The 18,735-nt window shown below is 39.5% G+C and overlaps 1 protein-coding gene across 2 annotated transcripts in view; it reads left to right on the top strand.

Moving 5' to 3' along the window:
* Positions 1 to 18,735, top strand: part of ADK (adenosine kinase) — a 280,019-nt gene that overhangs the window by 38,716 nt on the left and 222,568 nt on the right. For both annotated transcript variants that reach the window (XM_032231651.1, XM_032231652.1), the window contains exon 3: positions 10,884 to 10,937. In XM_032231651.1, the coding sequence (XP_032087542.1) occupies positions 10,884 to 10,937 (54 nt within the window). The remainder of the gene's footprint in view (positions 1 to 10,883; positions 10,938 to 18,735) is intronic.

Genomic DNA, 18,735 nt, shown 5'->3' with positions numbered 1-18,735 from the left:
CCTTCAGTGGTCAGTGAGGGTTCCATCTTGGGGGAGGTCACACACCCAGACTTTGGGTTTTCAGAAGATGAGGATTCCGCTCCCCCAGAGGCCCCAGCATTCCCGGGGCTTTTTCCTCCCCCGCTTTCAAGCCTATGTTACACAAGGCCAAGAAGACTACTCAGATTGGCACGGGGGCTCCGCCAGTCTCCCAGCACAGGGATCCCAACTTGGCCATGTTTATAAATCCCAACACAGATAAAGAGGAGGTCCCAGTCCCTCCCCTTTTCCTGGAAGTGGTACAGAATCAGTGGGCGAGGCCTTTTTCCTTGCCCAATCCCGGAAGCAATGATAAGTGTTATTACTTTCTGGTATTGAAAGTTGATTAATGTTTGATTATAAAATTTCATGCAACCTTAATTGGTCTGTTTCAGTTCAGGATGTATTTCATCTTGAAGTTTGCCTCTGATATAATGCAATTACTATATTGCATTTTTAGGGCTGTTTTGTATCTTTGCTCTGTAAACAGCTTCACTTCAGCAGGGAGATACGCAGCTTTCTGTTAGCTGCTCTGCTTACCTAATAGAACATAAATGAATGGCAGGTCATAAGTGAAAATAGGAAACTGAGAATTGGACTAGGGAGGCCACAAAGAAGAGGTGCTCAACTTGTTTCCACAACAAAACAAAACAAGACAAAAACAATGGATGGAAAGTAATAAAGGAGAGAAGCAACCTGGAATTAAGGAGAAATTTCCCAATAGCAAGAGCAAATGGCCAATGGAACAAATTGCTTTCAGAAATTATGGGTGCTTCATCATTGGAGGTGTTTAAGAAGAGACTGCACAGTTACTTGTCTGAAATGCTATAGGGCCGTGATAGTGAACCTATGGCATGCGAGGTGGCACACGGAGTTCTCTCTGCAGGCACACGAGCTGCTGACCAAGCTCAGCTCCACCTCCTGCCAGTCAGCTGATTTTCAAGTCTCTGCTGCACATGCACAGGGGGTGGGGCGCATGCAGGAGACGTGCACGCATACTTGGAGGGATGGGGGTCATGTGTGCATGTGGGGGTGTGCAGGGGGAGCAGTACCCCCCACAGCCCAGTTTTGATCCCAGGAGGCTGCAGGGAGGCCTGCTAGGCCCAAAATGGGGTGCAGGGGGTGCGGCATGCCCCCCTCCCCGTAGCCTGTTTTTTGGTTCTAGTAGGCTGCAGGGAGACCTACTAGGCCCAAAACGGGGTGCAGGGGAGTGTCTCATGTGCATGCATAGGGGGGCAGGCCATGGGGTGTGTCACTCACACATTGAATTATTGGTGTGCAGGGGGGTGTCGTGTGCGCTTTCGGCAGACCACAACAAAAATGTTCGCCATCACTGTTGTAGGATCTCTTGCTGGAGCAGGGAATTGGATTAGAAGACCTCCAAGGTCCCTTCCAGCTCTATTCTGATTGATTGAGGCTTATTGAAGCTGTGGGGAGAAGAGGTTCAGTTATGATTTGTCACTCTTGTAAGGTAAAATGGACAAGCGGATATCAAAGCAACATTTTTGTCTTCGGAGAGAAGCATTTATGTGTCCAAAGTGATTTAAAATGACGGAATAAAAGAATTCAAATCAACTTTGTGTAAACTCCTAAACTGAGCAGGGACAAAGAATATTTCAAAGACTCAACAAGTCTTTCCTGAGTCTATCATCCTAAATGCCTCTTAATTTGAAGAGGCATCAGTCTGAAGTGGTTGTTTGTTTAGCTGGCTCCCTTTAATGTGGAAAAGTCTCCTATAATTAGAGATTCAGACATTAGAAAAAAGTCTCATATGGTGGTTTGAGAAGGTCTGACTGGAGTCGGAGTGATGAGCTACGGTGACTAATAACCCATTTCACTCTTTGATCTTGGGAAATTAAACCGAAGAACAAGTTGAAACCATTTTGGAATGAGTCGTAACAAAAATGTTCACATTATAGAAATTAAGTTCTACCCGAGCAGCCAGGAAATTTTAGTTGTTTTTTCCTTACTTAGTATTGTTGCAGAAAATACAACTTTTACCATAATTTGAATCAGGGAACTTCTGGGGGAAGAAATGCCAGACTGAATTCAGGTCCATGAAAAGCAGTGATGGTGATTAGGGTAGAATGAAGAGCTGTTGTAGCCCAGGCCTTTGACAGTTCCTCATGGAGTAAGGGCAGGACCTGAGATTGCCCACAATGGCTCGTTGTGTTTATGATGGTTGCAGCCTCTTGGGGTCATGTGATCACCATTTATGACCTTCCAGATGGCTTCTAACAAGCAAAGTCAATGGGGGAAGTCAGTTTGCTTAAGGACTGCATGATTCATTTAACAACTGCAGTGGTTCATCTTAAAAACTGTGGCAAAAAAAGTTCAAACTGGATGAGACTTACTTAACAACCACTTTGCCTAGCAATGGAAATCTGGACCCCAATTGTGGTCATAAGTCAAGGACCACCTGTGCTTTGCTTCTCGTGTTTTCTGGAACTCTTCCATTGTCGGAATGTCTCCTGTAGCCCTAGCAAAAAAAAATAATTCTGTAAGAAAGGTCTGTTCGTATGATTTACTCATCCAATGGATGTATATCCTGCTTTTCCTCCTGAGATTCCCTCCTCCCAATTTTATCCCTGTAGCGGTTCTGGGAAATAGGTTAAGGCTAAGAGATGCCCACTGACCATAAATGCTTCTGGATGTTTTTTGAGTGAGAGCTGTTTTGAATCTGAGCCTCAGTCTAGCAAAATGTGAACTAAAATTTATACGTTGAATGCAGCTCACACAACTCAGAAGAATCCAAAGCCCGCTATTGCTATTTGCATCTACTTGGGATGATAATAGTAACAATAACACTCTGTCTTTCTGCTTATAGAATTACTCAAAGTGGCTGGTTACATAAATTCAAAAAATGAAAATAATAGTAACAGTAATGTGATGCTAATTATAGGCAGCTTAACACATAGAATTAGAATTAGAATAAAATAGAATAGGAATAGAATTCTTTATTGGCCAAGTGTGATTGGACACACAAGGAATTTGCCTTTGGTGCATATGCTCTTGACACATTGATCAAGAATCATAAGGTACAATACTTAATGATAGTCAGAGCATAAATAAGCAATCAAATCATTCTAGGAAACATTATAGATTGTAAGGATACAAGCAACAAAGTAATAGTCATACAGTCATAAGTGGGAGAAGATGGGTGATAGGAACGATAAGAAGATTAATAGTAATGCAGACTTAATGAATAGTTGACAGTGTTGAGAGAATTATTTGTTTAGCAGAGTGATGACGTTCGGAAAAAACTGTCCTTGTGTCTAGTTATGTCTAGTGTGCAGTGCTCTGTAGCGTCGTTTTGAGGGCAGGCATTGAAACAGTTTTTGTCCAGGATGTGAAGGGTCTGTAAATATTTTCACGGCCCTCTTTTTAACTTGTGAACTTTGCAGGTCCTCAATGGAAGGCAGGTTAGTAGCAATTGTGTTTTCTGCAGTTCTAATTATCCGTTGAAGTCTGTGTCTGTCTTGAGCCAAGGTGGCGCAGTGGTTAAATGCAGCACTGCAGGCTACTGCTAGATCAGCAGTTCAGCGGTTCAAATCTCACCAGCTCAGGGTTGACTCAGCCTTCCATCCTTCCGAGGTGGGTAAAATGAGGACCCAGATTTTTGGGGGCAATATGCTGACTCTCTGTAAACCGCTTAGAGAGGCCTGAAAGGCCTATGAAGCGGTATATAAGTCTACTGCTATTGCTATATTGCTATTGCTATTGTTGGGTTGCAGAACCAAACCACACAGTTATAGAGATGCAGATGACAGACTCAATAATTCCTCTGTAGAACTGGATCAGCAGCTCCTTGGGCAGTTTGAGCTTCCTGAGTTGGCGCAGAAAGAACATTCGTCGTTGTTCTTTTTTGATGACATTTTTGATGTTAGGTGTCCATTTTAGGTCTTGAGATACTGTACAATAGAATTAGGAACTTGAAGGTCTCTACTGTTGATACTTAACTTTTTTTCTTTTGCCGTTTTCCTAAATATAGAGTGTGTTGAGGTGAGTATCTCCTGCCCCTTGGGAAAGCTTTCCCAGATGGGAGACCTCCTTCATGTTAGATTGCTGAAACTTATGGCAGCCAATGGCCCTTTCCTGTTCATCCACTTACAGGACAGGTTTATGGTAGGAGAGAAAGAGTTTCTCAGGTGGTTGAGAAATACCAGAGCAAGCAAATTTCTGGGCGGTGTTCTGGGCGGTCCAAAGTGCATGCCCTCCCAAGAACCATCTGGAACAGAGTAGATTGGTATCTTAAGGCTGATTGCTGAAGGCAATCAGAAATCTCCACTCTGTAGCAATTAATCAGCTTTGTCTTTCCTTGCTTTCTCAATCACTTTTAATCATTTAAACCTATTATTTTGGTGTTACGTTCAAAAGCTCTTTGTAGAGCTTTTGCACTGCACTGTATTAATTACAGCTTAAAATTTTGTCCAAATGCACGATTAGGGTGAGGCTGCCAGACAGAATAGATGATTTGGTTCAGGCGTTTATCTGTACAAATGATGAGTTGAGTTATTAAAAAAGTTATTAAAGTTATTAAAAAAAAATCAAGATGGTTGCATGCAGATGTCTTCTGCTACTGAACCCAGTCAATTCACAGTCAATTGAACACATTCAATTGAACATCTCTTGGATGAGTTAGGAAAAACTGCATCTAGCCAGAAGTTGCCTTTATAAATTATGCTGCCTAATGCAACTTTTAATTCCTCACTGTTGTTCTAATCCAATAACACTTCTTAAGTAGTTCCTGCAAAGCAGCACTAGCATCAAATTACATCTGTATATTTGTTGGATCCAAATCTGAACTAATGTTTGTTCGATCAATAGCACCGCTCCTTAAAAGCAAGTACTTGGAGCTACAAGAACAAAGAAATCTTACGATTGACATCCTATAAAAAATGAGCTACATCCCTTGATTTTTGTGATACCGTATTTTTCTTACTTTGAGTTTTGATTGCACAAGGACAATTATTACTGTATTTTTTGGAATATAAGACACACTTTTTTACCCCTAAAAGAGCCTGAAAATTTGGATGCATATTATACACCGAATATAGCCCCGCCCACCGCCAGCCCCCATCTTTTGGCCTCTGCCGCCCAGCAATTTGCCTTCTTGCAGCAAACAGCCTGTTTCAGTTTCAGCACAGCCTGATTAGCACGAATATCTGATTGTTGGTTGGATTGGCCTCCCGACCATCAGCTGTTTCAGACTGCACGGCTTGCCTATTGCTGCTTCCGCGTGCCCCGTGTTTGGCCTCTGCACGTCCCATTTTCTGCCCATTCTGATCCCTGCCACCTGGAACGGGCACGCGGAGGCTGAAAACAGGATACGGAGGCCAAAAATGGGGCACATTTTCAGAGGCAGCAGTAGGCAGGGATCCCTGTTCGAGGTATTCCAGAGTTATGCTGGAACACACAAACACACACACACGCACGCACACACACACACACACAAACAAACAAACATTCTTATATAGAGAGATGGGTCCAACAAATCCTACTCTGCATTCGTCCTTTTTCAAAATGCTAACATTGGTCAGAGATGATTGATTTCCAGTGTTTGGTAATTAAACTGATGAGCTGAAAATTTCCTATCCCTGGATGAAGAAAAAGAAATGTTAGGATTGCCACAGTATGAAGTAATTAAGAATGCAGGAGGCTGCCTGAGTTAGCAAAAGTGGTTGAAATAAATCGTTATATTTGAAATGTTTGTTGAAACCCTAACAATAAGACTGGGAACAATCTGTTTGACAGAGGCAGGTAATGGGGGTTGAATTAGATCACTGTAGGAGCACTGAATATTATCATCTTGTAAGATATATATAGATCAAGAGGATTAACCAAGCAAGCAGAATTATATTTTGTTTTGTTTTTAAAAAGCACTTATATCCAGTTTCCTTATTTGAGTTTGTCTTTCCTGTTTGTATAGAAGTGAGGTTGAGCACACTCACTTTCTATTCTGGAGGTTGAAATTTTGTCATAGTTATTATTAGTTCAGCATTCCTTCATTTGTTGGAAGTACTTCATTTACAACATGGCCAATTTAATGCAGAATAATAAAATAACAGCTGGAGGGGATTTTGGAGGTCTTCAACTGCCTGGTCAAACAGGAGACCTTATTCCAGTGGTCCTCAAACTTTTTGAACGGGGGGCCGATTTCACTGTCCCTCACATTGTTGGGGGGGGGGGGGCTGACCGGCTGGTGGGTGTGGCTTGGTGGTCATGTGATTGGGTGGGTGTGGCCAATTTAGCAGTCCATTTTGCCTTTGTCCTTGCTGTACTTGCTCAACCCAAGGAATCTATTTACCTAAGACCCCCTCTTCCCCTCAAAAAGGGAAAAAGAGCGCAACCTTTCTTGCCACTTGCCTAACTTCATTACAACAGCAGCTTCAGGCTCCTTAAAATAGGCCATTAAAAAAAGAATAAAGCAAACAGGATTTCCTTCAAAATAACTCCTGATCATATGCATCAGATGACCACACAATAAACCAGACTGAGAACTGCACCAATTAAGACTGCAACTAAAAACCCCAAGATGGGCATTGGGAAACATTGGAAGCAGGCGGAAGAAGGTGAGAATCAACAGACACACACAAACACACAACTTCCAATGGTGAATTAAGGAGGGAGAATGGTCCCTCAGACTGTTGGGGGCCCGACTTTAGTTTGAAAAAAACATGAACAAATGTCTATGAACACTCCACATATTTTCATTTGTAGTTCAAAAATACATGAAATAATACAATATTTAAAATGAAAAACAATTTTAACCAACATAAATATACTACTAATTCAGTGGGAAGTGTGGTCCTACTTATTTGGGATTATAAGGCTAAAGGTCTTTTAAGCCTGAAGGAGAACTCACAAATTGATTTGCTTTTTGCCACACTTGTACATGTGTATATACACACATGAATACCCACCAAAATTGTTCAGCAACCAATTTGGTGGATGTAATTTATATATGAAGAATCAAAGCAGCGAGTGAATTCTCCTTCAGGCATTATAGTGTGGTTGCACTTGAATTAGTGTTAGCCAACTTCAGCTGATTTTGAAAAAGCTAGATGTGGAGACATGTTCCCCCCCCCCCTTTTAAAGTGCTACTTTAAAAGCAGTTCCTTGCCTACTCACCCACTGGCCCTGGATCACATGGCTGTGAAAATCATCTGAAAGGCAGTTTTTAAAGCGTTTTTAAAGACAAGTGGCTATCCAGTCTCTTCTTAAAAATCTCCAGTGATGAAGCCTTCACAACTTCTGAAGGCTAGCTGTTCCACTGATTAATTGTTTTTACTGTCAGAAAATTTCTAGTTAATTCTAGCTTGGTTCTCTCCTTGGTTAGTTTCTAACTATCGCTGCCTTTCTTGCCTTCTGGTGCTTTGGAAAATAGGTTGACCCTCCTCTTCTTTCAGCCAGACCTTCCAATATTGGAAGACTGCTATCATGTCTCCTCTAGTCCTTCTTTCCATTAAACTAGACATACCCAATTCCTGCGACCGTTCTCTGCATGTTTTAGACTCCAGTCCCCTAATGATCTTTGTTGCTCTTCTCTGCATACTTTATAGAATCTCAACACCTTTTTTACATTGTGGCAACCAAAACTGGATGCAATATTCCAAGTGTGGTCTCATCAAGGCATTATAAAGTGGTATTACCACATCACATGATCTTGATTCTAGCTCTCTGTTAGTGCAAACTTGGCAATTACTGCACAAGGCTGCCCCACATTTAAGTGATTGTCTGCCAGGACCCCAAGATCCCTCACACAATTACTATGCATTGAGCGAGTAACCGCAAGAGAGATCTAGCAAAACAGGTTGTAATAAATGGCTCATTATCTTAAAAAGACTTCCTTACAGTTTTATACCAGAAACAAAGGAAATGAACATTTATTTCATCTATGAATGTTAGAGATAACTGCATAAGAGATTTTACAATAATTTCAATTATTCTATTGTGTTCTGCTCAGAAGACAGGGTATCTGTAATAATAATTTCATTTCTGAGTTTAGATTGCCACTATTGATTCAGCTGATATTTCATAGATTGATGGTTCCTATTTCAGAATGGAGATACTGGTTTTTTACATCCCACAAATTAAGGGTTTACTTCAGAATTTGGTAGGAAATCCATGTATCATATTGTTAAACAGCCCAGAATTATTGCTGCCGTATTCAGATTCAAAAGTTGTCAGAATATGATATGAAGCCAAGAACAAGATGACATCATATATTTAATAAGGATTGGTAGTTGCGTTGCTGTTCGGGATAAACATGATTTTACTGAAAGCAGGAAAAATGTTTCTAATAAATTGATTATTTTGAAATACCAGATTGGATAATTGCATAGAAAGAGAGCTTATAGGGGTGCTTGATGTTTTTAACATGGAAAGGATTTTAATTGGGTGAAAGGAATATTTTTTTTGTATTGCTCAATTGAATTTACCATATTTTTACCACCATAAAATGCACTAGACTACAAGACACACCTACATTTAGAGGAGAAAAAGAAAAAAAATTGGCCTCCACGCGTCCCATTTTCTCCCTCCCCGACACCCAGAAGCACTTTGCAGGCCTGTTTTTGGGTTCCTGAATCCAGTTTTTCCAGAAAATGTGCCTGATTTGGCAAAAATGGGACATACGGAGTAATGCAGGGTGCTTTTGGGGTCCAGGGAGGGCAAAAGCGTGATGCGTGGAGGGTTCAAGAGGCCAAAAATGGGTCGACCATCTATAAGACACACCAACATTTTCAGCCACTTTTAGGGGGAGGGAGTGCGTTGTATACTCTGAAAAATACAGTAAATCCTCAGTTTAAGATTTGCTTATCATTAAGCTATAAAAGAAAGTGTTTGTTTAATGCTACAGAAAAATGCACATTAGAGTTATCTTTTTCTCTATAACTTTTCTCTATCCGGTGGAGCTTTTATCTATATTAGAAATAATTTTAAAAACTGGATTTCAATTGAATTAGGATCTTGTATGCAGAAAATATTACATTGCTAACTTGGCAGTGACTTATCTCAAAGCTATGTATAACTTACTAATATTTTATACCATTTTTGTTAATGCTCTGGGAAAACAATTAACTTGCACAAATCAGAAGAATTGGCTATAACATTAATAAGAAAATTAAGGAAGAGTTCTCCTTAGTAATATTTAGTAGCATTAGATTATCACTGATTATCTACTTGAAGAATCAAATGAAACCTAATCCAGCTTCTAAGAATATCAAAGAATATACTTAGAAAAAAAACTGAAATTGGCAAATTCTACAAATGTATAGTATTAATTTAAAAACCAGCATTCATCTTAATAATTTGGAGAAGGTGGTAGAAAATTTTGTGAATATTTTTCTCTACATTATGTATCCTGATCAGAAATTCTTCTTATTAGGTAATTATGCATTATAACATCTTCTCAGGGAATGGTTATTTAAATTCAAAATATTTTCTCAAGGATTTTCAATTTATCCACATTAATATAAATTTCCATTTGTGGAACCTATAGTGCAAATATAACAAAATAAGTTTTGAGAAGTTTATCTCTAACATAACTGTATGTTCTACAGTTGTATTTTTGTTCTGTGCTGATGAAAAATATGGGACACTTATCAGGTGCAAAGTATCAGGACTGTCGCTAAAGTTACAGCATAGAACAGTAATGGCTAACCTTGTTGTCTTTGTGTGCCGAAATCGACAGTGTGTGCATACCTACAATGCAATGCGCCCTGCGCATGTGCGCAACCCCCACGGCCCGTTTTCAGCCTAGCAGGCCTTCCTGAAGTCTTCTGAAACCAAAAAATGGGGAGAGGGGGAAGCACTGTGTTTCCCTTGGCTCCCCGCACATGCACGCGCTAACCTCTACCCATGTACATGCATGTGTATCTCCTGCATGCACAGCAGAGACCCAAAAATCAGTTGGGAGGCACGTGCATGTGCACATGCGTGGTGGTGTTGGGTTGGGTGACGTCTCGCGTGCCCACAGAGAGGGTTCCGTGTGGCACATGTGCCATAAGTTCACCATCACAGGCATAGAAGATATATTCAAACCCATATACAAGAATTTGGTCAACTAAAGTTCAACTAAATTGGCACCAGATAAGGGTCAATGGAATTTAGGATGGGCTGGACTTGTGGGAACGCAACAATTCTAAGCTGATGACCCACTTAACTCGGCCACCCAGCTCTGCCTCCTTTTCTCCAACAGTTATAGAAACTTGAACCTTGGTTTTTACTTTCATTGCCTTTTTTTAAATAGCCTTGCAGACAAAACATGAAAACACTATAGATTTCACCAAATACTATAGGTTTCACCATAGGTTTCACCAATACTATATTAGATAGGAACAATCATTGCTATTCTGGGGAAGAAGCAGTTGCTGTCTGCAATAGAAGAAGAAAAAATATGTAAATGGAGAGATATACAAAGCTTTTTTTTTTTTTTTTTCAAAAATGAAATTAAGAATCCAAGTGATATGAATCAAGAATGGGAAACTGGATCTCTTAAGAATATTTCTCACTGAGTGCCGTGTGGCTTATTCCAAGCGAAGCTGGTGCAGAATTTCGTCAGAAATATACCAATGTACCAATGTACAGAAGAGAAATTGACACATACTGTATTTTCCTTTCCTTGCAAAATGGAAACAAAGAATTACGATGGTTCTTCGACAGTTTATTTTGCTTTTGATCATTTTTTTGTTTACTATTTTAACATAACTTGTTTGGGATCATAGACATATTTCAAATATCTGCTAATGTATCAGATAAGAGAAGTAATGTTGACTAACCTTCGAGCTTTTATAACAAAATGGAAAACTACGCCTGTGTTAATTTGTTTTCAACTGACTGAGGTTTTTTTCCTATATTTTCAGATACGGGTTGAAACCAAATGACCAGATCCTGGCAGAGGAGAAACACAAAGAGCTGTAAGAAATTCAATGTTACTTCTTAAGTTTGATTTTCTATTAATTTAATAGAAAGTATTCTCTTTTCACCATTTATTTATAGCAGCTTTATTTTTCGTTAAAATAAAACAAAATAATACAAATGTCTTCTTCCTTCCTTCCTTCTTTCCTTCCTTCCTTCCTCCCTCCCTCCCTCCTTCTCTCCCTCCTTCTCTCCATCCATCCATCCCATCCCATCCATCCTTTCATCCAAGGGCTGGAAGGTATATTGGAGAACTTCTAGAAATTCATTAAATGAATCTTGCCCCATTTTATGACCTTTCTTGCCATAGTTATTAAATGAATCATTGCAGTTGTTAAGTTAGTAACATGGTTGTTAAGTGAGTCTGGCTTTCCCATTGACTTTGCTTGTCACAAGGTCACCAAAGGGGATCATATAACTCCAGGGCATTGTGACCGTCATAAATATGAGTCAGTTGCCAAGCAGTTGGATTTTGATCATTTGATGCAGGGGATGCTGCAACGGTTGTAAGTGTGAAAAATGGACATGTCACTTTTTTCAGCGCCGTTGTATCTTTGAACGGTCAGTAAATGAACTGTTGCAAGTCAAGGATTATAACAGTTCATTTAGTTTTGTTCTGTTGGGAGAAATATCCACCTGGTTTCAGTTCCAAGTGGGGAAAAAGACACTGAAACCATGGAGTCTGCTTGGAAAGATGGTTTTAACGGTGGACAGGATCACGTGCCTTGAAGATGTTGGGTGAAGGAAAAAAAGGGAAGAGATGCTGAGAGTCCCTGAGTTTTATTCCTTCTCTGGGCTTTTGAATTTGAGCTTGTATTCTGATTGGTTGCCAGACTCCCATGGGGCCAGGCAGGGACAACGCTGTAGGCTGTCCTGAGTCCAAGGCTTGGTTGAGCCTTGCTGGGTGATGTAATCTTCCCAATGTCATGTGGTGAGATGGGTAGAGGGCTAATCTTACCTTTGTTGAATCTTGTGTGAAGGCATTTACCTATGGATAGACCTAGCTATTTCTTTATCTCTTAAGTGCGAACATCTGCTATGGGCTATTGAGGATGGTGGGGGCTATTAAGGTGAGTCTGTTTCGTGCCTAAAAACATGTTTCTCCATGTTTCTCATTCAGGGAAATATAATATTCTGCCTTTTTTATATTACCTAGAATATTTCATTCTTCTACGACAGGGATAGCAAACTGTTGGGAGGAATGGAAAGAAAAAAAGAAGAAAAGGGAAGGAGGAATGGAAAGAAAGAAAGAAAGAAAGAGAGAGAGAGAGAGAGAGAAAGGGGAAGGAAGGAGGAATGGAAAGAAAGAAAGAAGAAAAGGAAGGAATGGAAAGAAAGAAAGAAAGAAAGAAAGAAAGAAAGAAAGAAAGAAAGAAAGAAAAAGAAAGAAAAGGGAAGGAGGGAGGAATGGAAAGAAAGAAGAAAAGGGAGGGGAAAATAGAAAGAAAGAAAGAAGAAAAGGAATGGAGGAATGGAAAGAAAGAGAAAGAAGAAAAGGGAGGGAGCAATGGAAAGAAAGTAAGAAGAAGAGAGGGAGGAATAGAAAGAAAGAAAGAAAGAAAGAAAAGGGAGGGAGGATTGGAAAGAAAGAAAGAAGAAAAGAGAGTTATGGAAAGAAAGAAAGAAAGAAAGAAAGAAAGAAAAGGGAGGGAAGGAGAATGGAAGGAAAGGAAGAAAGAAAGAAAGAAAGAAGAAAAGGGAAGGAGGATTGGAAAGAAAGAAAGAAGAAAGGGTGGAATGGAAAGAAAGAAGAAAGAAAGAAAAGGGAGGAAGGAATGGAAGGAAAGAAAGAAAAAAGAAAAAAAAGGTGGTGGGGGAACGGAATGTAAAAAAAGTAAAATTAACAAAGTGAAACTCATATAAACCACGAACTGCTGCTGGAGGCAGGCAGGGAGGTCATTTTATCCTGGAAAATCTCAGCCTGGCTGATCTTCTTCCAAACCAAGATTGGCAGATTAATCACTATGCTTTAATTATGTTCAATTTGTAATAATGAAAATACATCCTGCATATCAGATATTTACATTACGATTCATAACACTAGCAAAATTACCGTTATGAAGTAGCAACAAAAATAATTTTATGGTTGGGGGTCACCACAACATGAGGAACTATATTAAAGGGTCGTGGCATTGGGAAGGTTGAGAACCACTGCTCTATAGTTTCAAAATCCAAACTACCATATTTTTCAGAGTATAAGACGCACCTTTTTCCCTCAAAAGAGTCTGAAAGTCTGAGTGAATACAGAATTTTTTGCCTGCCAAAACCCCGGCCCCTTCGCAAAAATGGCCATGCAGAGTCTTATGCTGACTTTTGGAGAGCAGAGGGCTTTCCTGGGGGCTGGGGAAGGCAGAAATGAGCAAAAAAAACAGGCCATTTTTTGCTTAATTTTGCCCCCCTCCCAACCTCAAGGAGCACTCTATAAGCCTCCATAAAGCTATCCATGCCCTTTTTTTTTTAATGAAAAACGGGCCATTTTTGGGAGGTTTGCAGAGTGCAAAAAATTTTTTTAAAATTTGCCTCTGGTGCATTTTATACTCTGAAAAATACGGTATATTGTTGCCGTAGTTGTATTTGATCGCATACATGTAAATTGTGGTACTTGATGGGTGACATTTAGAATAAATGCGTGCACTTGTCTTGAGAGTTTATTTCCAAAAACACTTCAAGAAGAAGCCCTGGGATACAGTGACTTCACGTTCTCAGCAGTTAGATGTTTATAGAAGTGAAATAATTGCTTTTTATCAGCTCTGAAATCTTGGTTTTGATTACTTTATTGTAGAAACATTTCCTTGCTCTGTGTATTATGCAGTGCCGCTTAGTTTATGCAAGGGTATATTACCCATGGCAAATGAATGTAAGATGATAATCTCACGGTCAAAATGACATGTATAAATGGTAGAATCAAAGTGATTTTACAGTCTGCTTTCTTTGAACTTTTAAATGTTTCCTGTGTTTTGAATGCTTTCTCTCTTGAATTAAAGTGTCTTCTAAGATCTTTTTATTTCTTTCACTTCCTAGCCTAATCTGCAGAGCTGGGATCTCAGGGTGGTCTCCTAACCCAGCATTCATTAGACTCCTCCCTCTTTAGCTTTTTCAACAATCAACTTCTCTCTCATAGCATCACCAATATAATGCAAATGATCTCCAAACTGGGATTGGTCATAATGCCCAGAGGTGTTGAAAGTTGGTCAGCATGCAGGTTTTAATAATAATGACATAAAACATCGTTCATTATTATATATTATAAACACATGATCACCAAAATGATTCAAAATGGTTGAAAAAGTGGTTGAAAATGAGCAGGTTAAATTATTGTGGGATTTCTGAATGCAAGCTGATGAAGACTTGGCCCCAAAGGAAAAATATGAATAATTTATCTGGCAATACCAGGGAATTTGGCCAACCTAGCAGTTTGAAAGGACGTAAAAATGCAAGTAGAAAAATAGGAACCACCTTTGGTGGGAAGATAACAGCGTTCCATGCGCCTTCAGCATTATTTAGTCAGGCCAGCCACCTGACCACGGAGATGTCTTCAGACGGCGCTGACTCTTTGGCTTTGAAACAGAGATGAGTACCACCCCCTAGAGTCAGGAACGACTAGCACATATGAGCGAGGGAAACCTTTACCTTTACTATATCAGTGAATAGCAGAATAGGATTGGAGAAATTCAAAAGAGTATCAAGATCTAAACATTGAAGTTGAAAGCTTATGGGATAAACTGGCCATGGTGGTCCCAGTGATTACCTGGGTACCCTATTCAGGGTACCATTCCAAAAAAACTGGACATTGACAAAATTTCCATCTGTCAATTACGAAAGGTCACACTGCTTGGATCCACACGTATAGAAGGCCAATACATTGCGACTTCCTACCTTTTGGAGAAAAATTCAGTGAGTATGAAGGCCAACACCAGCTAAAGAACTGGCAGCAAGGATTTCTCATTGTTGTGTACATGATAATAGTAGTAGAATTTGATAGAATCTCCCATCAGAAACTCTGCTGGCATCTTTAAACTTCTGAAAACTTGTACAATATGGCAATTTATATTGAACAGAGGTGGGTTGCTACTGGTTGGCACCAGTTTGGGCGAACCGATAGTGGTATTTTGGCCTTGGTCGCAGAACTGGCAGAGACCCAGGCTGGCCATATCCCCAAACTGGTTCCCCGGTTGCCCCTGCCATTGCTGGTATGTTTTTTAGTATTTTTTTCAGAACAATGTATAAAATTACAAATATTGTATTTTTGCATAACAATGTGCATGTGTGCGAAGCGGCAGCAGCCCACCCCGATATTGAAAATAATATTGTCTTACAAGGGTACATCAAGGGTATCAAGCCTGCTAGAATGGCAGAAGGGTATTAATAAATTTGTATGGGCAGGGAAGAAGCTGAGAGTAAAACTAAAAATAATGCAAGATGTGCGTGAAAGAGGAGGCTTGAAATTACCCTATTTAAAACTATATTATGATGCAGTAGTTCTATCTATAATTAGTGACTGGATTAACTTAACAGATGATAGAATACTTAATATTGAAGGGTATGATTTGGTATATGGTTGGCATGCTTATCTGCTATATAACAAAAAGGTGGATAAGAATTTTAAAAGTCATATTTTAAGGAATGCTCTACTGCGGGTTTGGAAAAAATATCAATACAAATTAAACGATAAGATACCTATGTGGGCTATTCCCAGACATGCAATAGAAAACATGAACATAGTACAAAAACAGGATGTAACTACTTACAGACAGCTTCTTACTGCAGAAAGAGGTGTACTACAACTGAAACCCTTGGATGTACTAAAAAAGGAAAAGGTAATTCAAACATGGTTTCAGTACGGGCAGTTACAGGCTAGATGGAAAATAGATAAAAAAATTGGCTTTATGCAAGTCGAGGATAATTTACTTAAACAAATTAGAGATCAAAGTCCAATGCATATAAAGAGATTATATAATGTATTAATAGAAATTGACTCGGAAACAGAACTAGTTAAAGATTGTATGATTAAATGGGCTCAAAATGTTGAAGAACCAATAATGTTGGATACATGGGAAAAGATTTGGGTGAGAAATGTAAAATTTACACAGGCCCAAAACTTGAGAGAAAATTTTTATAAGATGTTTTATAGATGGCATTTAGATCCTAAAAAAATGGCTTCTATGTATCTGAACTTAACAACCTAAATGCTGGAGATGTGATTGTATGGACGCTACATATTTTCATATATGGCGGACTTGCAAAAAGGTTAAAGCATTTTGGATAAAAATATGGTGGATTATGCAAAATGTTCTTAAAAAAAGGATAAAGTTTACCCCTCAGTTATTTTTGTTAGGCATAATTACTGATTGTACAGTTGTAGAGACTAATTTGATATTGCATTTAATAACTGCAGCTAGATTGTTGGTGGCGCAATACTGGAAGGAAGATTTGCCTACTATTCAAGAATGGACATTGAAAGTTACAAACCTAGCCGAGATGGCCAAAATATCTGCATATCTTAAGGACCATTCAAACGAGAGATATAAACTGGAGTGGAAAAGATGGATTGACTATACTCAAAACAAATACTAAGAAATTCCAGATAGTTTATGATTAGAGATCAGGAATTATAAATTATCTAGAGTTAGTCCAGCAAGAAGGAGCTAGAGTTCAATGGAAATATGTTATTAACTATCTTTTTTGGTTTTTTAAACTGTACCTTGGGGTTTTTTTTAAAGATTTATACCCTGTATTGGTTCTGGGAAGTTGGGGGGAGGGGAATGGTTGGGAGGGGCTTGGGGGGAGGGTGGGGGGTGGGAACTAAACATTTGTAAAAGTTTGTGGGTTTTTTTTCAAAAATGTTCAATAAAAGAATCCTCCACTGAAAATAATATTGTCTTACAAGGGTACATCAAGGGTATCAAGCTCGATTTCATTGAAGGCCGCATCAGGATTGTGTTTCAACTTGGGGGGGGGGGCGGGATGAGTGTAGCCAGGATTGGCCAGCTTGACATCACCTGCGTCGAGGGCTCTGCCAGTGAAAACAGACTCCCGAGCTCCATTTTTGGCTGTGATGGCCTCCTGCAACCCTCTGCCTGTGAAAATGGAGCTTGGTAGGGCTGGGTAAATTATCCCCTTTATGACCTGAGGAGTTTTTAACTCCCAGAATTCCTGAGCCAACCATGCTGGCACAGGAATTCTGGGAGTTGAAGTCCACAAGTCATAAAAGGGGCTGTAATTGCCCACCCCTGATCCAGGGTTATCTCTACTGCTCCCCAGAGTGATTCAGACAAGGGGCATGCATGGAGTAGATAAATCATCATAATCATTAAACAATTGCATGCTATTTTTGCATAGCTTCTGATGCATCAGAACTGCAAAATATTGATTAATCCGGATCTTGCTATCTTTCAGTGAGATGCATTTTATAATAAATCAAAACTCCCTGAAGATGTGTTTTCAGTGAAGATCAGCCAAGCTTCATCCTCAAAAGAGTGCTGTGACCTCCTATTTAATAATGATTCTGTTTAATTGACTGGATGAATAATCATTCCAGCTCTCAGAGTTATATAGCCATTATAAAATCTCAGATGGAGTCTTGCTTTAGTACAATTTTCAAATCAACATGAACAAACTCTTCAGAAATATATTTTTTTTAAAACTTAACTCTCTGCTTCTATTTTAAGATAATTTACATAAAGATATCAACATACTGCCTTTCTGCAGTAAATGTCCAAAGATTTAAAGTGTTTGCATTTTTCTGTAACACATCGTCGGACAGTCCATTCCATTTTTAATTCTACTGGGATTTTTTAAAACAAAAATAGGCTTTGTTTCAGCTTAATTCATAGCAATAGCACTTAGACTTATATACCACTTCACAGTGCTTTATAGCCCCCTCTAAGCAGTTTACAGAGTCAGCATATTGACCCCCAACAATCTAGGTTCTCATTTTAGCGACTCCAGAAGGATGGACAGCTGAGTCAACCTTGAGCCGGTGAGATTCAAACTGCCAAGTTGCAGTCAGCAGAGGTAGCCTGCACTACGGTACTCTAACCACTGCGCCACCGCAGCTCATAAGTAATTCATCATTACTTTTTCTTTGCAATTTTGGACAAAATATAGGTTTTTTTTCCCCTTTAAAACAGGAGTCTCTAAACTTGGCAATTTAAGACGTGTGGACTTCAGGATGGCTGGCTGGTGAATTCTGGGAGTTGAAGTCCCCAAATCTTAAAGTTGCCATGTTTGGAGACCCCTGCCTTAAAACATTTTAAATAAGAATGATTATTTTTTATTATTTTTTGGTCTCCAGATTATCTTTTGCCAGTTGTACCGTTTCCCTGAAAATCAGACCTCCCCAGATAATATGCCCAATTGAGCTTTTCAGCGCATGCGCTAAAATAAGCCCTTTCTTGAAAATATTGCCACACAGCAGCAGCCATGAGGTGACCACCCTCACCGCCTCTGCACCTCAAAAATATTAAGATCTCTCTGAAAATAAGGCCAAACGCTTATTTCGGGGGTCAAAGGAAAATAAGACCCTATCTTATTTTCAGAGAAACACAGTAGATTTTATTCTTGTTTGTCCTGGCTACTGTCTGCAGTCTGGGTTAGGGTGACTGTCTTGATCTGGGATGTTGTTAACGCCTCTGTTTGTGTACAGGGGAGGGTGGTTTTGGAATAGACTGAGGCTGAACAACCTTTCCTGACAGAGCTCCCAAGGTCCAACAGAACTAGATAGATATTTTTATTGGCATCACCTCTCAGTTTCCAGTGTTCCATTTGGGGGGGGGGGGATTATTGAGTGGTGGCAAT

This window comes from Thamnophis elegans, chromosome 15 (assembly GCF_009769535.1).
Source record: "Thamnophis elegans isolate rThaEle1 chromosome 15, rThaEle1.pri, whole genome shotgun sequence".
NCBI classification, from domain to species: Eukaryota; Metazoa; Chordata; class Lepidosauria; order Squamata; family Colubridae; genus Thamnophis; species Thamnophis elegans.
The sequence above is the reverse complement of the archived record's forward strand: the minus strand, read 5'-3'. Positions and strand labels throughout refer to the sequence as shown.